Source organism: Rattus norvegicus, chromosome 11, assembly GCF_036323735.1.
Source record: "Rattus norvegicus strain BN/NHsdMcwi chromosome 11, GRCr8, whole genome shotgun sequence".
NCBI classification, from domain to species: Eukaryota; Metazoa; Chordata; class Mammalia; order Rodentia; family Muridae; genus Rattus; species Rattus norvegicus.
The window spans coordinates 49850062-49874751 of NC_086029.1; the positions used below are offsets into that span (position 1 = coordinate 49850062).

At 43.6% G+C, this 24690-nt stretch overlaps 1 protein-coding gene across 6 annotated transcripts in view; it reads right to left on the reverse strand.

The window, feature by feature from the left end:
- Dscam (DS cell adhesion molecule) overlaps positions 1–24690 on the reverse strand; it is a 585477-nt gene that overhangs the window by 458677 nt on the left and 102110 nt on the right. For 5 of the 6 annotated variants that reach the window (XM_039087936.2, NM_133587.1, XM_039087938.2 and 2 more), the window contains exon 2: positions 10742–11059. In XM_039087936.2, the coding sequence (XP_038943864.1) occupies positions 10742–11059 (318 nt within the window). Of the gene's footprint in view, positions 1–10741; positions 11060–18086; positions 19295–24690 lie in introns of those variants that run through there. The other variant, XM_039087935.2, reaches the window with a different exon arrangement.

Sequence of the window (24690 nt, forward strand, 5' to 3'; positions counted from 1 at the left end):
TCACCAGCCAGAGTTCCTGGGAGGCCCTTCAGCCTCAGGAAGCCACACTTACACTGTTGAGTGACTTCTCTCCTTTTGAAACCTATTGGCCTATAGTGTAAGAGCTACCTTGAAAGTCAGGATTTTAAACCCTGTGACTGTTACTTCTCTCCCTTATTAGTTCAGCTCCAGGTCCTAAATCAATGATACCACTCAGTTCAATTAAGACATGTGTCCAAACACCTCCCCGTACCCTTCATTCAAAAGACCAACAATGGAGCAACCCATCTAAAGCCCTCATAGGGAGCTGGAGAGCTGCGTCAGGCAGTAGTGGCCATGTGGAAAAATCGAAGACCTGAGTTCAGATCTCCAACACACATGGAACAATTAAATAGTGCCAGGGACAAGGAGACATGAAGATTTTCCAGAGCTCATTGGTAGTCAGCCTAACAGAATTGGTTCAGTGATAGACTCTGTCTCAAAAAAAAAGTTAGGAAACAATTAAACCTAACCTCCATCTCTGATCTCCACCTGGAATGTGCATACAACTTCATGAACACATCACATGCATGCGCACACACTCATATACACACAGAGATCACACATATCATATACACACACATCACACAGAGACACACATCACACACACTCATACACAGATCACACATGCACATACACACACATAAACACATATTCACACATATACACACATATACACATTTACACAGACACATAAACACATATGCCCTATATACACACTTTCACATACATATCACATACACACATATACACATACACACAACACACATCACACACACACATCCCACAGACACACATCACACACACATATACACACAGGCACACACATATACACACAGGCACACACATACACCCACAAACACCACTGTAGCTATTTCTCACACAGGTACATAGCAAATGCTCAGTGAATATAGTCATCCTTCAGTATCTACATCCTTGTATTAGCTCCAGTGACTTGGGCAGCCAAGTCTGTGGATACTTAGATGTTCTATATTGGGTTATCCCTAGAAGAAGCTCTGAGAGATTTCGAGTTAAGGACATGACCCAGGAAAAGCTGTGAGGCAGAAGGACACAGAGAACCCAGGGAAAGCAGGTACAAAAGCCTGGCCTTTCTTTGGAGTCCCTACCCCACACCCTTGGCAGCTCAGAATCCCTCCCATATCTGTGCAGAGTAGATCCCAGCAAAGGCTTGTTGCTGTCCCTGAAACTATATTCTCAGGACTGTACAGTCTTGTTTGCATGCCATGGTGCCAATCACCAAGCAGGTCCTCCAAAGACTGCAGGTCCAAGCTCAGAGGAACTAGAACAGTTGCTACAGAACTGAGCCAAGGGCTTCCACACCTCCTTTGCAGTCTCTCAGCCATATGAAGTATGGAGTTAGAGGTCAGAAGGAAGAGACTTTAGTGATTACCCAAAGGCAAGCAGCACTACTTCCTGAGCAAGAGGAATAGAATGGGTATTCCTTGATTGACATACGTCTCTCACAGGCAGCACCTTTTGAGACATGATTTTAAAATAGCTTGTCTTGGTGAGAGAATTAATTTAATTCAAGGTTTGGTCAAAGGTCAACTAGACAATTTCTGGGGCCAAGAGAAAAATAAAATTTGGGGTTCAGTTAAAAGATGTTAAAGTATAAGGGTTGGAAGTTTGGTCAACAGTGAACCACATTGTTCCAGAGGACTCGGGTTTGGTTCCCAGCACCCACACACCAGCTCACACCTGAAGCCCCAGCTGTAGAGAATCCAACGACCTCTTCTGGCCTCTACAGGCACCTGTGCACACATGCACATACTAACACACAGACTCATACGTCCGACACACGGACGTAAGTAAAGTCAATCTTTTAAAACATAAAGATATTAAGCTGTACCATTTTCTTTCTTTTTGTGGCCTGTCTCTCATCCTGATTTTTGTTTGTTACTCCTGAAGATACAGGGACAACCACAAGGTAAAGAGGGACTCTCAAAAGTACCCAGAGCCCTTGCCCCACCAACTTGAGGTTCCCAATCCTGACAGTCACTATCTACTGGCATGAACATCTGGGTCCAGCTCCTGATGGGACAGCTGATCTCCCACTCTCCCCTGTGGTACTGACCACTAGGGAACAGCAGGAGACCCCAAGGCCCTTGCTAGGACACTCTTAGCATCTGAACTAGAAGCTACGTCTCTGTCCAGGTCTCCACTGGGAGGTCTTCAGTGACTATGAGGACATCTGAGAAAGGAAGGCAGGTATGGCTCAAGATACCAGGGCTCAGAGGGATAGCCATGGTCACTAGGTGGGGCAGAGAGATACAGCCTAAGGGAACACTGAGAGACCAGACACTGGGTGGAGAGCAGCTGGGAACCCCATCTTACATTGGAGGAGGCTCCACACCTTCATTACGTGCTCCTTTTTGTATTTTGTGGATTTTCTTTATCTTCCATTTTTTATCTGCCTTTTCTTGGTCTTATACTTATTTTATACTTCAATTACATTTGGCAATAATAATGATTTAACCAAAGTATGTTTTGGAAGTTGTTCCTTCTATGCTAAGGTTTGGTTCCCATGGCCCCAATAACTGTGTACAGTGAGGCAGAGGTTTTAAATTTTGATAGAATCCAATGCATCAATTTGTCCTATTACAGATTACATAACAGGTAATGTCACTGTGAGAAATCTTTCCCACAGGACTGCATGGATTCCCCAACATCTTTATCCAGTGATTTTCATAACTGCTGATCGATATGTGTATCTAGGAATCCCTTTGAGTTTATTTGAAAATATGTTTAAAGCCCAAGTCAAATCTTCCCTTTTAAGGTATGGATGTACAATTTTATCAGTCTCGTGATTGAGAATATCATCCACTAAATTACCTGGGAATCTTCTTGATATCCATGTATGTTTGGACATAAACTTTATTCTGCTGCAGCATTTATGTTTACAATCATTATCTGAACAATAAATATCAAAATGAAATTAAAACAGATGGTGTTGGCTATCCTAAGTAATGGTTAATTTTCTAAGATTTTTGAATATTATTCTATATCCTTTATGATTTTTTATGTTTTAGAATCAGCTTCTTGATTTTTACTTTTCAAAAGCCTTCTGGGCTTCTTGGAGCTTTTCTTGAATTCACAGACATTTTGGAAAGAGCAACCTCTTAACTGTGAACCTCCCATTCATGGAGAAGTTGTATTTCTCCTTTGATTTTTCTCTCTTTTAGTCCTAAGTATTTCTTGGCTGTGATTCTATTGTAAGTAGTACTTTTAAATTGTCTGATGAACATGTGTGTGAGTGTATTTTATGTGTGTGAATTCGTGTATTCGTGTGTGTGTGTGTGTGTGAGTATATGTGTATTCATGAGTGTGTGTGTTGAGTTGAACTCTAGTTTTGACAAACCCACTTATTAGCCCCAGTTGTTTTCTAATAAACACATCAGATTATCTACATTCATAATTATTAAAAAGTTTGGGTACTTTAATTTTGAGTGGTGGAGAAAGCTGTATCATGTTTGGGTGTTTGATGTGTATTCATGTATGTGCACAGGCATGTGAAGGCCTAAGGCTGAGAAATGGAGTCTTTCTAAGTCACCCTCTATCTTATTAATAGAGGGAGAGATCCAACTCCACGTTCCCAGTTGAATAATAGGTCGCCATTACACCCTCTGGGCACGTAGTGGGGATCCCAACTCCTCATGATGGCATGTTAGGCTCTTGTTCACTGAGCCGGGCCTCCATCTTAAACGTATATCTTTGCTACATTGTTTCACTATCTTGGCTACAACTTCTAATGAAGCAGAAACAGCCAGGGCAGAATCTGGTGTTGCTCCTGACTTAAGGGGAAGCATTTACTCTTTGTCCTCCATTTCTGGTGTTAGGCAGGCCTGAATTTGTTAAAATGAAAAAATTCTCTCCTCCTCCAAGTCAACTGGGATTTCTGTTCCATAATCACGAAATGTGGGACTTGTTAATAATTTTCTGCACCACTTTAAATTATTTCATTTTTTTTTACTTTTGATAGGTCAATAAAGTGAATTCACTGATCACCTTTCAAGTCTGAAGCCATTCTTGCCTGCTGGAGACACTCCTTGCATGGATATAGTGCATTGTTCTTATATGTTATTCAATTCAATTTATAGAAGGTTTGAGAAATTTTATATCAACATTTGAGAGACACTTATGGTTTTCTTTTCTTATAACACCTGTATTATGATTAGGATCAGGGCAATGTTAGTCTAAAATTATTTGAGCAAGTGTTAATTCTTGTTCAATTTCCTAGCATATTCACCTTAGAATTTTTATTACTTTTGTCTCAAATGTTTATTAGATGTCAAAGTGACTCCATATTACCCACGGATTTTTATCATAGGAAATTTTTGTTCACAAATTCAATTCTTTAACTCTCGAGGGAGTTTTGAGATATTGAGTCTTCAGACAGATTGTTCATTTCATATATTGTTGAATTTATATATATATACTCACTAATATTCAGTTTTATCATTCTAACACTTCTAAAAAATGTGTGGAAGTCCTTCCCAGTACAGAGCAGTCATTTCTTTCATTCCTGCTATTGACACCAAGCTCTGTCTCGTTTGTTTCTTCTGATAAGCAGGGTAAACACGTTACCAACCCCTTGAAAGAGCTTACTTCCTATTCCATGCCGTCTTCTAATGCTTCTGGCTTCTGGACCATGCTGTCTTTGTTTCTACATGACCTTTGTTTTCCTTCTGGTATAGTCTTCATGTCCTCTTTCTACTTAGGTAGAAAACTGAGACCATCATTTAAAACCTCTCTGTACATGTAATGTTACAGGTGTTCAGAACTATGACCTCCACTCTGCCTGGGTTCTGCTTTGGCCGGATTCCCCCAATTATTTCTGTAACATTTGTATTAACATACATTAATTATGCATAGCAGTGGGTTTCCCTGTGACATTTTCATACGTGTACATAATGCATTTCCAGTACCTTCAGCCTGCTACCCTGTCTTGTCCTCTTTCCAACATATCTCATCTCCCTTTCGCTTCATGGATATTTTATTTCTTTGGTGACCGAGCGAGTCTAATTAGGATTGTTTATAGGAATGTGAGATGCTCGTACAGAAACACGAGCCTCTTAGCTGTGGCTGCAATACTGAAGAAAATGTCTCTCCCTCCCCCCCAGCAAGTGTTAACTGACCATAGATTCCCAGAAAGGAGTTAGGGCTTGCGAGTCCCTTCTCTTTCCCATACACGATCTTGTCCAGGTCAGATGCAGATGACCACAGATGCTGTGATTTCTGGAGGGCTGCAAAGCAGCACTCGATCCCCGCCTCCATGCCACATACTCTTTTGTTAAAACGTTCTTGTGACTCTTGGATTGATCCAAAATTGTATTATTTTCTGCAAACTTCTAATTTTTCTCCTAGGTTTTCTTGAAATACAGATTGTTATTTATTATTAGGTAGGTGTGTGTGTGTGTGTGTGTGTGTGTGTGTGTGTGTGTGTATCAACACTTGTGGGTATCCACAGAGACTTGAAGAGGCTACTGGATCCTCTGGAGCTAGAAGTCCAGGTAGTTGTGAACCATATGACAATTTCTGGAAACCAAACTCCAGTTCTCTTAAAGATCGAGAAGAGCTCTTGAAGCCTGAGCCATCTCTCCAGCCCTAAGACATATGTCATTTTAAAAAAATGTATTTTGTACCCAAATATTTGGTCATTTTGCAGAGATTTTTGCTCTTATTTTCTAATTTAATTCTACCGTACTCAAATAGCATGCATCATGGGACTTGACTTAAGGGTCATCTGAAACTCATTTTATTGCCCGGAACGTGTTGTATGTTATAGCAAATACCGGTTCATCCCAGAAGCTAATTCTTTATTCAAGTATGAGCTGACCAACTTGATTGGCAATGTCATTCAGATCCTATTTGTTCTGTTTCTGCTTCTACCAATTATGAACAGATGGGTGTTGAGTTCTTCAACTACAATTCTGACTCACTTTCTTCTCGCCGATGCTGCAGCAGCTTGCATGCTATGTGCTATGTCCCCTGATACATTAAATTTGCGAGAGTCATACCATCTTAATTAAATAATCTTTTTTCCTATGAAATGATCTCTTAAGCTGTGCATTACTCTTGGAGATAAGACACATCTTCCTGCTAATCAACTGTAAATCTACTCCATCTTCCTGGCAATGGTTTACCCTGATTTGTCTAGGGGATCATGATATTTCTCTATCTTTTCACTTCAAACCCATGTTTTTGTGACTCAGAGATGACAGGAGTGCGCCCACTGAAGGTCCATGTTCTGGAAGTTTCCTCCCCAATGTGATGGTGATAACAGATGTTGGGAGCCTAATGCGGTACACTACAGTGGGAGATGCCTGGGTTTCTAATAGCGCAGCCTCTGGAAGGGATTAATGTCCTTCTTACGGGATGCCAGTCAATTCCCATGAGACCAAGTTGCTATGAGAAGAAAGATGGTCCTGAAACTTCAGCTTCTGGTGGGGGAGGGTCCATGTAGTAACTTCTTTTCATTTTCTGCCATGCTGTGACCAGGTTAAGAGGCCCTCACCAGGAGTAGCAGCCCTCAAAAAGACGTGAGCTAAGTAAACTTCTCTGAGAAAAAAAAGACTGTGGCTTCAGGAACTTAGTTAAGCAACAGACAAGAGACTAATTAATTATGTATTCGTGTTTCAAAAGAATTTCTCTTAAGTGCTGCCGAATCCAGTCTTGCCATATCTGCCTTGTGATTAGCATGACTTGAATGTTCACATGTGTCCAGCACTGAATATCCTCAGGTTTAATGTCACAGTGTTGCTCTTTGATTCCGTCATCACCTCTGATCGCTGCTTATTTTTTCTCATTTTCTTCTTTGTTTTGGGCTATTATTGTTTTAGATTTATTTTTAGATGGATGAGTGTCCTGCATGCCCTTAGGCCCATGTACCATGTGTGTACAGTGACCACGGAGTCCATAAGAGGGTATCAGATCCCCTGGAACTTAAGTGACAGTTGGTAGTGAGCTGCTATGTGGGTGCTGAGAACACTGTTCTGCTGAAACTGGGCACTGGGATGATGAATGTGGGAGGTCAGGGCTGCCTCTGGTTGAGAAGACAGGCCTCAGAAGAGGCCTGCTAACCATTAATACAGAAGAGATTCTTCACATTATCTGTCCACTTTGCTGGCTCTCTCTGCACTCTTGCTTGCACACCTGTGAATGAAAATGCTACACACACACACACACACACACACACACACACACACACACGATTTCTGCATCCTCCATCAGGAAATGGGAGATGGTGCAAAGGCAAATCTCAGACTGGCTGGTTCTTCTCATCCAGGGCCCGGTCCTGGGAGCTGTGGGCTTGTGTGTTTGTACTCTTCCAGATGTTTCCTCTTTGTTTTGCTGTCAGTTCAAATAAATGGCCCCTGCTACTCCACCTGGGCCATGAGTTAATGTCATTAGCTACAGTTTGCTCAGGAGCAAGCATGTACTGGACATGTTTACCCTTCCTGAGTCCCTAAAACTCACTGCTGTTTGCTAATGGGCACACAGAGACAGGTAAGGGACCATAGCATGACAGCGACCCATGTGCACCCCGTCTTTGGACAAGGAAGTGTTTTATGTTAGAATTAGTATTTCAAGTTAATGGGGCATAGTAAGTGGAAACACCTCCACTTTCAGGCACCTAAGCCTGAGTCAACATCCTACAAAGACTGTAAAAACCAGAGGTTAGAGAGAATCAGGGTAAAACAGGACAGGTCTGTTACAGTCATGAACACAGAGTAGCTGTGGTTGCCTATAGAAGACATGTACATGGTCAAGACATCCAACATTCCAGCATAAAAGGGAAGGGAATCACAACTCCCTACCCCACTAGGGCAGAGATGATAATGGCAGCTGATGGCTACTCAAGGAGGGGAGAGTAGGTTTCTCCCAAGACTGCTGTGTGTTTTAAGTTGACTATGGTCCAGAGGATGACCCTTTACCCATGTATTTACAGGCAATACTAATTGGACTCAGTGGGATATATGTATGTGTATGTATATGTATGTGCATATGATATATATGCATATGTAGACGTATATATGAAAGTGGATGTTTGGGTAGATCCAGAAAGAATTGGAGGGAAAAATGAGGTAGGGGCAAATATCCCCCCAATACATTATATACATGTACTGTATTTCCAAAGAATAAATTTAAAAATAAAACAAATTGCAGAGCATTGATGAGAATGTGAACTCCGTGCTGTGAAAAACAAAACAAAACAAAAACAAAAACAAAAAACCCAAAACATAAAAAACAGAGGGAACACTGGATCATTCCAGAATAATCCCAACAGCAGCCTAGAGGAACAATTCTGAAGGGTGACCCAGGTAACTCGTGAAAGTGAACTCCTTCAGTTCCATTCAGCCTCACTGTCTGAAGTGACACCGTGCTCCTCATTGGCCCTTGGAGGACCATGCGACTCTGCCTTTATACACATGGGGAGTAGCATTTGTAAGCATTCAATAAACACAACCTAAAAGATTACGGTGGCGGTGGAAGCCTTGCTCGGTCGCCAAGCACGGGTTCAGCCTGTGAGAGCGCTCAACCCCTAGTCCTGAAGAATAATCAAATGAATGGAAATAAAGGATCAATGACAACATAATGTGTTCATGACAGAAATCAAAATTAAGTAAGGAAAGATGGTGGGGGGGGATATGGGTTTATCCGAGTCTCAAGTTCAGACACAGGTGTTGTGTCAGTTCCTACCATACCAATGGCAACCATGCAGCTATGTCAAGGGACACCAGACACACTGGTACTGCATCAGTCCCTTCAAAGCTTCAGTATCCAATAGAAGCAGTTGGTTCTGTGACAAATTTAGAGGAAATTGAAGTGAGGGGCTAGAGCGATAGCTCAGTGGACACCGTACTTGCTGCATATGTGTAAGATCCTGCATTGGGATCCTTAGCCTCTGTGTAAAACCTGGGTGTGGTAGCACACCCTTGCGATCCCATGGCTGGGGGTCAGGGGAACAGAGGCAGGCAGATAGCTGGAGCTCAGTGACCAGCTGGCCTATACAAGCCAATGAGCTTAGGGCTTACTGAGTGACCCTATCATAAAGAATAAGGTTGAACGAGTCTGAGGAAAGCCAATGTCAGTGTTCAGGCATATGTGCATGCACTCCTCTAAACCACAGCACCAAATGCACACAAAACATGTGAGTGCTGAGCATCAAACCAGTCAACCTGACGGAAAACCCAGGTCAGAAATCATGGGTTCCAAACACAGAGAAAACGATCTGAAATGCAAGGTTTTCCTTTAGTTGTGTTTTATAGACGATAATAAACTGCTCTTAGCAGCTTGCTAATATGATCAGCTGCCAAAGGCATGCAGGGTGTCTCCACCTGCCAGGCTAGGAGGTCCCTACCCAAATTTCATTTGCTTTACTTCAGGATTTGACGCATTGCATGTCCTCAGTTCCTGATTCAAGCCAACCCTCTCCTCTGCTTTTCCTAAGCACATTCTCCACGGTTTGGGCACTGAAGGAGCAGGCAATGATTCACTGTTGCATGTATGATTGCTTATCATATCATATCAAAGCGATCATATACAGAGTCTCCAAAACATCACATACTTAGTACGCACCCTGGTGTCTTCCAGCAGCACCTTCTCACCCACTGTACAAATGATACTTAAATTTCCAACATGAGCCAAGACAGCCACCATGATCAAGCCTTATCATTCACTGTGTGGTGACCCTCCCCAAGCATTTTCAGAGCAAGACTTAAAAATACCCCAATTCTATTTGATTACAGGGTTTTCTTAGCTGTGTGCTAGCATATTAGGGCTTTGTTGACACCAGCCAAAGACAAGCTATGTCCTGTGCAGAAGCGCCTCAGGTCTATGGATTTCAGGAAGAATCTGGGAGATGACTATGTAGCAATGATGAGTTTTAAAGATACAATATGTTGTTAAAAGAAAACATTTCAGCTATGCGAGATACCATCAGGAATGTGGACAGAGCCTTTTAATGTCAATGGGAAAGTGAAGCTATTGGATCAATGGCTTTCCATTACAGCACACATTTATGCCATGTTTGTTCCCATGACCCACTCAAATCATGACCTCCATTTTTCTCCATTTCCCCTCCCTTAAGGTTGGGTAGGGGATAGACAAGTGGAGAAATGGGTAGAAGCATCAACGGGTGTAAAAACATGAATCAAAGTACCATGATGTGGGAATACACTAAAGTTGCCATGGGACTTGATAACTATTACATCCATGTGAGCATATGAGTGTGATATTTGAACACATATATACATACATGAACATGCATATGGAAAAGGGCCAGTGGATGACATCATTCTCCCCTCATCCCCACAAGACAGGACCTCTCTGTGAACCCAGAGCTAGGCTAGCAGCCATGAAACAACAGAGGTCATCCTTTCTCCACCCTTAATAGCGTTAGGGTTTCGAGGATGTGGCCACATCTGGATCTTTTTGTTTGTATGTTGATAGTAGCGTGCAAACTTAAGCGCTTATGCTTGCACAGTAGGCAAGCACTCCTATATGGAGTTTTCTCCCCAGTGCACAGAACATTATTTCTTAGAGTTAGATCCAGCACTCGGGGACACTAAAATCTAGTGTAGGAACACTGTAACCATTATCATCAGAAGTGTCCTCATGAGCTGATGAGGCCCCCCACATCCTCAGCCACCCTGATCATTCTCCTCCCATCCAAGTAGGCCCAAGGTAGAAGGGTACTCACCAGCCTTGATGTGGACATCCTGACTTCTAATTTTCCCTGAAGGGTTTTCAGCTGTGCAATAGTAAGTATTATCATGGATTAAGGTGCTGAAGCTTGAAGGAGGAAAGGGGAAAATTTGGAGAGTGCCATTGGGATGGACGTGGCGGATCCCAGGGACATCGTAGATCTCCTCGCCCGTTGCTAGGTACCATCTGAGAGTCACAGGAGGGATGCCTGCAGCCGGGCAGGGCACCAGGGTCCCCGACGTGCTTGCAAACACTACCTCTTGCAGCGATGCATTGACAAAGTAGAGGCTGGAGTGGGGCTCTTCACTGAAAACTGCAAGAGACAACACAGACTGGTCAGTCAGCCTGACCTCTCAGCAGTACTCTGAGAGACAATGGGGGACTCGAGTAGGACTAGATGGTTTAGCATTGCTCAAAATACTACAGAGAGTCTGGGTCTGGGAGGCAAGGAGCGAGGCTGGGCATCAATCTCAAGGGGACTTAAGAGACTCAGCACATGACCTGCTCTGTCTCTCTAGTGTCTAAAGCTGGACTTTATATTAAATTTAGATGCATGGATTTCCCCTCCTTCTCCTCACTAAAGCCCAAGTCTCCTATAGACCAGGCCCTTGACCTGCTCTGTTTCTCTAGTGTACAAAGCTGGACTTTGTATTAAATTTAGATGCATGGATTTCCCCTCCTTCTCCTCCCTAAAGCCCAAGTCTCCTATAGACCAGGCCCTGGCTTTTCTCACTCTCTTCTGGGACACATGGTCCACCTACCAATGAGCCCTCCATAAGAAGAAGCATGGCATGAATTCCCATAGCCAGGTCAGAGATTGGAAGTTCCATTTACCAGCCACAGGGAGACCCATCTGTGAATGAAATATGCCACAAATCTAAAAGGTAAAAGCTAAAGGTGGCATACAAAGCCTCTTAAAAGATAAGGATATGTCATAGCAGCAATGTAAGCTTTGTTGGAAATTGTGGTATTAAAGAGAACTCTGACAAGGCATTGCCCCACACCTCTACCCTACAGTCTCTGATGTGGATGTCTGGCCTTGCAGGCTATCTACCCAAGTGCCTTGTCTATGTAGTTACACCACATTAAATCACACATAGAACTGAATGCTTCTCTGGAGAGATCACAAGTGTGCCTTCGTGGTACCTATTGACAGGACACAGCTTTCAGAACTATTTACTTCACCTTTCAATTTAAGTCATTTCTGTTTTAATGCTCATGAATCAAACATCTGCAGACCTGTCCATACGTGTCCGGTTTCTTAGCTCATTTAGTGAGTGCCTGTGCTTTACTCCTTGTCAAATACACACGGAGTCATGTTTCTATGCAAAACGATAAACTCAACTCCTAGAGCACAAAACATATGCATGCATAATTACAGTGAACAGGGTGGCTCAGACATCCTTCTAAGAGCAGGTGCACACCCTGACATGCACCTCAAAAGGAGGCAAGGGGCTTGCAGTAAGCAGCCCAGTGTGCAGGTAACACGAGGCCACTCCTCGTCTTTCTATTGACTGTCACATGGTCATTAGTGGTCATTCTTAGCAGATCTACAGTGAAAAGGAGCAAGAGTGGCAAAAGGAAATACAAAAAGTACAGTTTGAAGGGAGAAAGAGCACTGGAATACGTAATACTGGAGTCAAGTCCTGCGTTCATGGAGATAAAGAGTTTAAAGAAAAGATTGATGCTAAATGGGATAAAGGGAGTCAGACCCAGACATGCTAAGCTTCTAAAGGTGGAAACGGAATTAAAGGGTAGCTTAAGCAATGAAGGAAACCATCAACTAAAGAAAATGATGCAAATGTAGTCTGAGGAGGGGTGACAGTCCAGCCGCAGCTAGCAGAAGTGGGCAGCTTTAGCCAAGTGCTTCTGCATTTGAAGCCAAGAGGGACATGAGAAAGGAGTCATGGAGTCTCTGCAGTTAAGGAAAGCCCTGAGGTCAGGCCTGTGACAGGTGACCCTTCCTGCAGGTCTGGGTGGGCCATTGCCCGAAGCTGTGAAGGTGAAGTCTGGATTGGGTTGGTGAGTTGAAGATGCCAAGCTATAGGAAGCCAAGGAAAGCTGCAGGCCAAGCTTGGAACCAGCCCAAGAGAGAGGAGCCCGTTGCAGTCAACAAAGAAGCAGAAAGGAGAGCTGAAGACAGCAGACAGGGAGAGGCAGAATATGGAGTTTTCCCTGTTGGGTTTCAGTCTTGCTTTGGTCCAGTATTTCCTCACTCTGCCCTTTTCCCTTCCTTTTGGGATAGTGAGATATAATCTGTGCCATGGTATGTTGGAAGGATGTGATCTGCTCTTTGGTTTTAATTTTATTAATTTTCTATTGGGTATTTTTTATTTACATTTCAAATGCTATCCCCTTTCCTGGTTTCCCATCCATAAATCCCCTATCTCATCTCCCCCTCCCCCTTCTTCTGTGAAGGTGTTCCCCCACTCATCCACCCCCTATTCCCTCCTCTCCACTCTGACATTCCCCTACACTGGGGGGGGGTGTCCAGCTTTGGCAGGACCAAGGGCTTCTCCTCCCATTGATGCCCCACAAGTCTATCCTCTGCTACATATGCAGCTGGGGGCATGGGTCTGTCTATGTGTACTCTTTGGATGGTGGTTTAATCCCTGGGAGCTCTGTTCCTTTGGTTTTGTTGTTCTTATGGGATTGCAAGCCCCTTCCGTCCTTTCTTTAACTCCTCCGATGGGGACCCCATTGTCAGTTCAATGGTTGGTTGCAAGCATCTGCCTCTGTATTTGTCATACTCTGGCAGAGCCTCTCAGGAGACAGCTATATCAGGCTCTGTCAGCATGCACTTCTTGGAATCAGCAATATTGTCTGGGTTTGGTGGCTGTATATGGGCTGAATCCCCAGGTGGGGCAGTCTCTGAATGGCCTTTCCATCAGTCTCTGCTCTAAACTTTGTCTCCATATTTCCTCCTATCAGTATTTTTGTTTCCCCTTCTAAAAAGGACTGAAGCATCCACACTTTGGTCGTCCTTCTTCTTGAGCTTCATGTGGTCTTTGGATTGTATCATTGGGTGTTCCGAGCTTTTGGGGTAATATCCACTTATCAGTGAGTGCATACCGTGTGTGTGGGGGGGGGGTTGTTTTTTATTTTTTGTGATTGGGTTACCTCTTATAGAGGGTTACAGCTAAAAGATTGTCTGTAAAAGATTATGGGAACTTTTTAAAGTTGGACTAAATTCATTTTGTATTATGATGATATAACAACAAGCCTATGGGGACAGGGTGTGTTGGGGGCAGGGTGTGTTGGGGGTAGGGTGTGTTGGGGGTAGGGTGTGTTGGGGGCAGGGTGTGTTGGGGGCAGGGTGTGTTGGGGGCAGGGTGTGTTGGGGGCAGGGTGTGTTGGGGGCAGGGTGTGTTGGGGGCAGGGTGTGTTGGGGGCAGGGTGTGTTGGGGGCAGGGTGTGGTGGTTCCCAGACTAAGCATTGGGATGAATTAGGAGGTTTGGCTATATTGGACTAGGCTTTGAGGTTTCAAAAGAACACACCACCAGGCTCGCTCTCTCTCTCTCTCTCTCTCTCTCTCTCTCTCTCTCTCTCTCTCTCTCCCTCTCTGCTTCTCAGCATTCATAAATAGCCCTTCACCATTGAGAGAGATGAATGTTTGCCCTCGCAAGGCCTTCACGGCCTAGATGAGACACATCAGAAAATGTCATCCCCTGGTAGGGACAGCATAGCATACCCCTTCCCCAACACTTCCTTGAGGCCAATGGCAGATGACCTGTAAGCTTACACACCCAGAGTTCAGGAGTGTTAATATCATGTTGATCATGAGGACATACAGATTGACAGGTACCTGTTGGTTAGTCACAGACTTCTTCAGGGCACTGATATTAAAGAACCTGCTTTTGGTGCCCACTTGAGCTGTAATTTCCTGTCTGGGAAAGTCCTAACATCACCAAAGAGTCAGAAAGAACAGTTTTCTTCCCTTGTCAACGCACCTGTCTGCATGTTTCATGACCTCCTTCACCTGGATGAGGCAACTACAATTGGTTGGAGCTGGGTTTGTTCACTGGATAAAGTGTTTGCCTTACAAGTATAGGACCTGAGTTGATACTCAGAACCCGTGTTTAAAAGGCCAGTTGTGGTATCACAGGCTCGCAATCCCAGTGCTAGGGAGATGGGAAGTACCAGGGAAGTAAGTAACCTTGGCTTGAAAAAGTTAACGTAGGGACTGCAAGATGGCTCAGTGGGTAAAAGGGCTTGCTCATGTGAGTCCAATGACCTGATTTTGTCACAGATTCCAGATTAACAAAAAACCAGAGGTAATGGTGTGCATCTGTGATCCCAGTACACAAGATAGGAGGGTAAGGCAAAAGAATCATCTGGAAGGCCACAGGCCAGCGAGTCTGGAGTACAAACCATGGCAGATGCAAGAGAGACCTTACAACAACAAGAAGGAAGGGAGAGGGGCTGGGGATTTAGCTCAGTGGTAGAGCGCTTACCTAGGAAGCGCAAGGCCCTGGGTTCGGTCCCCAGCTCCGAAAAAAAGAACCAAAAAAAAAAAAAAAAAAAAAAAAAGAAGGAAGGGAGAGAACTGGCCCCAAAACTCTGTCCTCTGACCTGGACACATACACACCTACCCCCATGCACATCCACCTACTGCCTGCACCTGTGTACTATAAGCATGTATACTACTTTTTTTTAAAAAAGATGTATTGGTTGTTGAGCATCATGAGGAGATGCAGGCTGCCATCAGTTTTGAGCAGGAGCTCCTTCAAGCCACACTGTTAGATGTTTCACGGGTGGCCCTTGGTACTGAGCATGCTTGACCCTGGGATAGTTAAGCCAAGAGAAAAAGGATAGCCGCTATTCTTGAGGAAAGCATGGAGAAAAACACCTTGTGTGAAAGTGAGATCTTTGAGGGCTTGGCAGTGACGGGAAGTCTCCAGCAAAGCTTCCCAAGTCAGAATATGAAAATCATCACCAGCTAAGAGATCTGCTTAGATAGGAACAGAGACTATAGCTCAACATTGCAGTTTTCAACTCAAATAAAAACGTGGATGCTAAGCTAGCACTGTAATTTTACATTTGAGCTTTCTAAGAAACTGACATTACCCCCAAACATATTGTTAGGAATGAGGTAACTGTCATTCTTCAGGGCTAATTAATTCCACCCAGATTTCTGGGGATTTTTTCCCCCTCATTAATCTTCTGCCAACTCAATTGTGTGTAATGTGAACTAAATAAAACTTGGTCATATCTGAATTTATCCTTCCCTATCCTGAAAGTGGTATTGCCGAGAATAGCCAAATCTTTGAAACTATAAATGCATATAAGAAATATTGCTCAATTAAATGTACAGTGTGTTGTTGAAGGCCATATTCCAAGAGCCAGCTTGCAAAATGTTTTAAATGAATGGACAAAAAATGTGAAAAATATTTAATCTTGGCAAAGAGATAAGACACCTGAAGGGTCCTGGTCACTTATATTTTTAAGCTCTTCATCTGTCTTTGACCTCACACCAGTGGGCTTAACATAAATCCATTCTTTAAACTAAGCAGGCAAGCACGGTTGGTTGTGAATGCCTTGAGGCCCAGCTCCCAGGAAGCAGAGGCTGGTGGATCTCTGTGAGTTCAAGGCCACCCTGGTCTATATAGTGAGTTTTTAGGCTAGTCTGGGCTACAATCTCTTTCTCTCTCTCTCTCTCTCGAGAGAGAGAGAGAGAGAGGGAGAGAAATTTTCCAGCCTCAGGCAAATGCCCATGCCATAGAGTTGTCCCTAGTCTCTCTGTCATCTATGCTTTTACTACTCAGGGCTCAGTCAGCCTCTAAGTGAATTATATATGTCAAAAACAACAGAAAGCTAAACAGACTGTTTGGCATGAGCTTGTGTGATATCCTGGGGAACCCACGGAAAGCAGCCAGAGGGTCGGGCTCCAGAGACGTCTTCCCCCAGTTGCAGACTTGGCACTATGTTTCAGCTATCACATATGGTACCAGGCGCCAGTGACAGAGAATGTTCCACACAAAAGAAAAACAAATCCACGTTCAGCTTCCTTAAAATGTAGACATGGTCAGGTGACACGGGTGAGGGAGAACTCATACAAAAGGTGATAACAAAAATCATTCCATCCTGAATGTTCATTGAGCACTAGCTCTATTCCAGGCCTTGGGTAAGGACCTCATAACACACGTGTCTCGTGCCATTCCCCAGATACTTTGGCCTGGAGGCCTAAGGAAACAGGAGTCTATCTGCCAAGTGCCCCAGAGGCATGCACAACTAAGCAACCCAAGTCAGGGAAGATGGAGGCTTTCTACGTGATGAAAGAAAACACTGTAAACAAAAAATATAACATATTGAGACTCTGGATGTCACAGTTAGGAGACTCTATGTGTCACAGTCAGAAGAGAACTAGGAAAGTCTCTGTGCTGAGCAGTTTTAACTGTCAACTTTGATTAAACCTAGAATCACATGGGAAGTTTTAGTGAGGAACTGTCCAGATCACACTGTGCAGATTGTTGTCAGTAAGCAAGTGCCAGCAGGTGAAAGGTAAGCCTGTGATTGGGCGGTGGAAAAAGAAAGCGGTCTGGGAGTTTTAGAGACAGGAACAGAGAAACGGGGAGACGGAGGGGGAGAAGGAGAGGGGGAGACAAGATGGAACCTGTAGAAGAGGAAGAAGAGCGGGAACCACACAGTCCTGGGAGCCATAAGTACTGGGAATTTCTTAGGTAGATGATGAAATAGTAAGCAGGGTGCGTTTGCCCCATCTAGGTGTGCACTTGTGTTTATGTCAATTGAGTTTTGAGTTCATTGTGCGAGCATTTTGTGGGTTGAGGATTTACTGACACAAATCTGACTGATAAATTACAAGCCTCTAGAGTTTTGATTTTGCCAGATCATCAGGATTTGTGACAGCTAACCACAGGGGGTAGATGGCTGGGAATGTGAGCAGGCTCCACAGCAGGAGAATGGTAGGTTGGGCTGCCACATGGAGACCCTAGTAGTGGACAACCATGGTACTAGAAAGTAGCCAGCACTACAGTGGGTGCCTTTGTTTTTATATTTCACGCAACAACGCTACCCAGTGGGCATGTCTATGGGGGTTGTCTAGATTATCATGTAATGTGGGAAGATAAAGCTCAAAAGTTGGTGGAACTATCTTATGGGCTAGGTCCCGCATTGTGTTAAGAATGAAGTCTTTGTGTAAGCAAAGAACAAGCATGTGAAGGAAGATCCTTGCACTGACCCTCTCTCTGCATCCAACTGTGGACATGGTTCTCTCAGTGCCTGCTGTGACTTCCCACAGTGACAGACTGTAAACAGAAATTGCAAAATGAGCTCTCCCGCCACACTGGTCACAGCAAGATAAATAAAACTAAATCAGTACCCATAATAGCAATGTGGGGACATGGCTGAACCATGTAGCATCCATGCAGTTCTCTGGACTGAGCATGCTGACTTCATCTTGAATCAGAACAGCTGTGAAGACACACAGGAGACCCTCACAAGACTGGATTTATTCATGGCCCCTCCTGGAGGGAGAAGGAAGGTAGGTCACAAGGCTCAGGAGATCCATAGGAAGTGGCCTATGAAATCCTCAGGAGGCTGGCTCTCCCCTCTCTGAAGTTATATATGAGGTAACAGATGAGAATGGTGTGATTCTTTCATGGTGCAGCCACATTTGAGTCGCCCATGCTCCTGTAAGTAAATCAATAGACTTATTTGTTCACTAAGCTAGACCTGGATAGAACTCTCCCTTCAGTCTGTTGGTGCTCTCTAACCTGGGGTGAAGAAATGTTTCTTTATGTCCCCTCAGGAGAAGCCCTGTTACAGGGAGGTTGAAGCTCTTATATTCCCCTTTCATATGATACTCATTTAACATGCTGAGTATCTGGCACTGGTTCAGGATCTGGGAACATTAACAATCAAGCCTCAGTGTCACCAATGCCAGATAATAGCAAAAGTCAAGACAGAAACTAGATGGCTTATACTTGAATCTATAGGAAATAGGGAGTTACTCCAGTGGGCACGTTCTACAGAGAAATGGACATGTATGTCCACACACAACCCTGTATATGAATCTTCAAATCAGCATTGTTTATAATGACCAATGTGGACCCATTCAGTATCTTCATCAATTGGAGGGCTGGCATGTAAGGTGCAATTTGTACATAAAATGGAATATTACTCTGCAATAAAAAAGCAATGAAGTGCTAACATAAGCTGTAGTGAGGCTGACCCTGAATGGTATTATGCTGAGCTCTGAAAGTCATAGAAGAGCACAGACCACATGATTATAGTCACAAATGAAGGTTCCAGGAGAGGAAATTCTAGAGAGAGAAAATGTAGGTCAGTGGGTTTCCTGGGGCTGGAGGGGGATTCAAGGGACTAGGAAGTCACAGCTAACTGGTGCAGGATTTCTCTCTGAGGTGTTAAAACTGCTCCAAAATGGATGGTTAAAGGCAACACATTTGTGGATAGATTAAAACCACTGAATTACATACTCTAATTTGGTTCATTATATGGCAAACAAATTGTGTCTCAAGAAGCAGTTTCGACTCTTGTTCCTCTCTTGTTCTCTCTTTCTTTCTTGCTCTTACCCTCTTCCCCCTTTGTCTCTTCTCTCCCCATTCCCCCCTTCTCTCCATGTACTCATGGCTAGCCTCTCCTCCTCCTCTTCCTCCTTCTTCTTCTTCCTCTCTCTCTGTCTCTCTCTCTCTCTGTCTCTCTCTGTCTCTGTCTCTCTCTCTCTCTCTCTCTCTCTCTCTCTCTCTCTCTCTCTCTCCTACTACTACTACCCTCTTAACTCCCTTCCCCATGCCCTGAATGAACTCTATTCTATACAAAGAAGAAGAAGATGAGAGAGTCATTGCAAATTCTGGAGTAAAATGGTCTCCCAGATCAGAGTTTGAGATGGGAAACATGGCATAGACATGAGAGAAGGCTGAGGCAGGATGCCCGGAAGCTACTGTGCAAGCTAAGAGGAAAATGGCTCAACCACACAGACGCATCTGATATAATCTCCCCAGCATAAGTGCACAGAGCCTGGGAGAAATGAGTGAGAAGGGCAGAAAGTTTGTATTATACAGGGGTGACAGGTTAGATGCTTGGCCACAAAGATGAGCCATTAACAAAAGGGTCATATACAGCAGATAGGAGGATATGGGGTAGAGGGAACAAGACCAGCTTTATTCAGTGAGGCTCAGGGCACTGCCCTTAGACAACATGCTAGCATATTCATCCAAGGCACCAAACAGTTTCCACAGTCAGGGAAGAGCATTCATCCTTAGGTTTATATCCCAACACAGAGAGGGGCATGAGAAGAGATGGGACCTGAGGTGATCCCCAGACACGGAGTTTTTATAAGATGAGGAAAAGACTTTTGGCAGAGGGTTTAACCCCAGATACAGATTGAAAACCTACATATTAATTACACATTTGTGTGCACACCTGCACATGCATGCACACACATATGCACATTATACACACAATAAAATAAATAATAAATATAGGTTTGAACATTTAAAGTATTTTGCATATACAATGCTTTATATATTTCTTGATGATTTCGATTTCCATTCTTAAGACAGGGTCTCAAGCTGTATCCCAGGTTGGCTTCAAACCCACTATATAGCCCAAGCTCGCCTCAGACTTGTGAGCTCATCCTGCTTCTCTGTTCAGAGTTCTGGGATTGTAGGCATGTGCCACCATAGTGCATACTGTATGTTTGTTTGCTTTTGGTTTCAGTTTTAGATTTCATATTATATTGTTTTGGTTGTTGTTTGTTCTGTCTGTTTGTTTGTTTGTTGTTTGTTTGCAGTGCTGAATTATAATTCAGCATCTCATGCGACTTCAGTGATTGAGCTACACACCCAGTCTCTCACGTCGGAAAGCTAAAGAAAGCAAAACAACAACAAAAGCAGGCACAAGAGTGTCCCATCTCTGCTCCCCCCCATCAAATATGATCAGAGTAAGAAAGAACAAACCCACAGTGGAGACATGAATGGGTAGGGGAGGAGGTAGAGAGAGTCCAATGGCTGTCACAATTTGCCTTGATTTGCATGTTCTTATCTTCATCTAGCAAAGATTTCCCTGAGTCATACACTGGGATCAGCACTCAGTGACAGTGTGACTGTTATACTCTACTTAAAACTTTAAGAAAACAGAAAAAGAACAGAATACAAAGGAGATACCGGAGAACAGTAAGATACACAGTCTAAACCCCACAGGGAAATGATGTACTAGAAACAAAAGGAGGAAAAACAGTTCAGGGACTCACACCTATCATTCCAGCACCTAGGAGACAGGAGGCAGGAGGAGTGTCATAAATATGAGTCTAGCCTGGGCTACATAGGAGGATCACAATAATATGAGTTTAGCCTGTGCTACATTGTAAGTACCTGGCCAGCCTGAATTATTAAGTGAGACCCTGTCTGAGCCCTTACACCCCCTGAAAGAAGGAGAAAACAAACAGAATGGCATTATGGGATGTCACGTCAATGGCTTCTGAGATGTCAGAATGCTGAGAACTTAGAGAGGACACTGGATTTACAAGACACAGGCACTCACTTTAGGTGGACATATTATTTGGGTCCAAAATTACTTTTATTGACTTTATAAGAACCTACGAGCAGATATGTATACTACTTTCTGTAAAGGCCTTCCAAAATGGAAGGAACAGAACTCTGCCTTGGGTAAATATGTCAGGGAAGCAGAAACTTTTGCTGCTTCAGAGACACGAAACTGCTTTATGCTTGAGTTAATGCCTTCACACTCACTGGGACCTAGCTCTGACCACTGGAGTCAGATGAATGGTGGTCACACCATGGCCTGGAAAGTCCCCAAGTGTTTGAGAAGTAATTCTAAGTGAGGTTAGAAACACATGCCTATGTTCTTCTGCCACAGCATGCTGAACTCGTAAAGGATGTTAATGGTGCTTGCTGGTCCCCAGCATAGACACACTGGATCAAATACCTCCTTGTGAAATAAAGAAGACTTGTCCTTGGCAGGCAATGCAGGTAGTCCCATGTCTACTGATGAAATAGCCATAGGCACAAAACTGAATTTGACCTCCTGCCTTTACAACCAAATATTCAGACAATACAGTCAAGAAAGCATGCAGCCAACTAGCCAGGGTCTGCTTCCTTCCTGCATTTCCAACACCAATCCAAACGATAAGACAGAATTGCTGAGTTAGGACAACAGAGTAAGCAGCCAGAGATGGCTCAGTGACTAAGAGCACTGGCTGTTCTTGGAGAGGACCTGGGTTGAATTCCCAGCACATACATGGCAGTTCACACCAACTGTAACTCCAGCTCTGGGATCCAATGCTCTCTGATGGCCTCTACAGGCATTATATTCACACACACACACACACACACACACACACACACACACACACACACACACACACAGAGTTTTATTTCTAAGAGGACACTAATGCACACAGAGGGGCATTGTATAGAGAAAGCTGAAGAGAGCTGGAGAGGGTGCCCCAAATGAGTCTTTACCTGGCATTTGCTTTTGTTTAAGTTTTTTTTAAATATGGAGCACTGGAAAGGAAATCAGAACAGGGCAGGTAGAAAGGATGAGATAATTCACATCACAGCATAGCCACAGCACAGAAACATAACACCCACAGCCATGTTGGTAAATTGTCACGTGCTGCTTGAGATCACTAAGAGACTGGCACTGGAACCTAGATCCCATCCCCACTTCAGACCCTAGCATTTCAACCCGAAAGTGTCCTCCAAGCTCCCTTGTCTGGGGGATATACTGCTCCTAACCCCATGACCCAGAGAGATGAGCAAGATAGCCCAAGAATAAAACTACCTCATGTCCTTGGGAACAGTAGAAGGTGAACCATTTCAACAGAATCTACCTCTATTTATCCTGCAGGATAAAGATGCCTCACTGGGAAAGAGAAGCCAGAAGGCCAGTCATGGGGAGCTCAGTCACGGAGAGAATGCTTGATCAGAAACTCCACTGATGCCAACTTCCCAGTCAGTGTCTGCTAGATGTCCTGAGCCTGACTTGTGACATCAACCCCATCTGCTGCCATTTGTTGTTTGATGTGGAAACCTGGGTACCCAGGGAATGTGAGGACACGCTGATCTGCCCAGGACTCTCAATGGGGAACTCCAGCTGGCTGCCAAATGGGGCTTCCCAGATAATTTCTGATGGCTATTTTGAGTGCCTAATTGGATAATTTGCTTCTTTCTCTCTATCCATCTACTTCTACCTATTATTTTACTTGGGCTTGCTATTTACTTAGTGAACTTCAGTAATTCAAAACCAAAAATATGGCTGGCATAGAACATTCTCTGAAACTTTACAGCAACATACTTTAGGCACGGCATGTAGAACATATCACCATGGTAATGGGGGTCAATGTAATCTCAGCAAAGTTCACAGGAGAGCCTACAGAGCCTTACTGGTTCCGAGTACCATAACTGTACAATAAACTACAATGTCAGTTAACAGAAAACAAAACTTGACCATCAGTGAGATGAATTTCTCAAGAGTGAGCTCACATCAGGGAGTCAAACACAGAAATGAGAGATAAGGAAACCACCAGGCAGAGACACTGAAAGAACTTCAATAAAATGTCTCACGTGCTCCAACCAATACTACCAAAGAAAAGCATGCTGATTGGCTAGACACGCCACTAACCTCTGCTATGTTTTTTGTTTGTTTGTTTGTTTGTTTGTTTGTTTGTTTTTTGGTTCTCAGCTTGTACATTCCGTAGGTATTCAATTCTGAATTACCAATTGCTTCCCAACTACATACCACACCCTCCCTCTCAGCTTCCTAAGACAACCTGCCCTAGTCACATTTGCACTATCATGTAAAAGAGCCCCTCCCCCACCCTGCACCAAACACAGATGATAGTGCAGCCTTGGTCCTGGTACCCAGAGCACAGACATTTTCTTAACAAATGTCTCCATGTGTTTACTAAATAGATCATCAAATGTCTAAAAGGGAAACATGATCTTTTTCATACCCTACCTAACTGAATAGATTCACTATTAAAAATAATTCCTGATGTGTATTTCTTAGACACTATCTGTCACAACCAAGAATTCATCATCTAGCCCTCGAGGGCCGTGAGTGGCTGAGAATATAATTCCTGAGATACCCTGAGAACTCGCTTCTGAGATTTGAACTGCTTTGTCAAGAGTTCTCTTTATATTCAACATTCTTACAGATTTTACAACATGAAGAATAAAAAAAAAATCACCTTTCACTGTGTGTTTTACAAATCTCCAGAGGGAGAAAGTGTTTTACCCAGAAAAATGGCTCTGGAATGTCTGCAATACCCGTCTATAAAATTATCTCATATGTGCACAGAAGTTCATTGTGCACATAAAGTCACTGGGTCCCTGGAGACATCTGAAAGTCACTGTTAACAGGGCAGTAGTTGAAGTGTGCATTTCAGAAGGAGAACATGGCGCCTCAAGTAAGTCACGTGCATGTTGTATGTAACATTCTGGCATTTAAATTTCAAGTTTACGTGTGTCAAAGGACACAAACATAGACAGCAATTCAGAGGAATTGGAAGCCCAAGGAATAGATGGTTTTCTACAAAGCGCACCAGAGCTAACCTAAATCATGTGTCCTAAGACTGGTTCTGCCATGGTTTGAATGTGGTCTGAGTTGTCTCCTAAGGTATGTGTACCAGAAGCTGTAGCCATGACAAAATACTCTGATAGAAGTGACTGAAAGAAAGGGGGTTTGTTGGCTCGCAGTTTGGAGTATAGTACATCATGCTGGAGAAGTCAGAATAATAGGAGCTTGAGGAAGCTGGGCACATAGTACCCACAGTCTAGAAGGAAATGCTATGAGGAGCTCGGTTTCTCCTTTTTATATGGGGCAGGACCCAAGTCCAGGGAATAGTACCGCTTGCTTTTAGTGTGAATCTTCAAAGTTCAATTAGTCTACTGTATTTTAAGTATTCAGCATGATTCCCTACAGGCCTGTTTCCTAGGTGA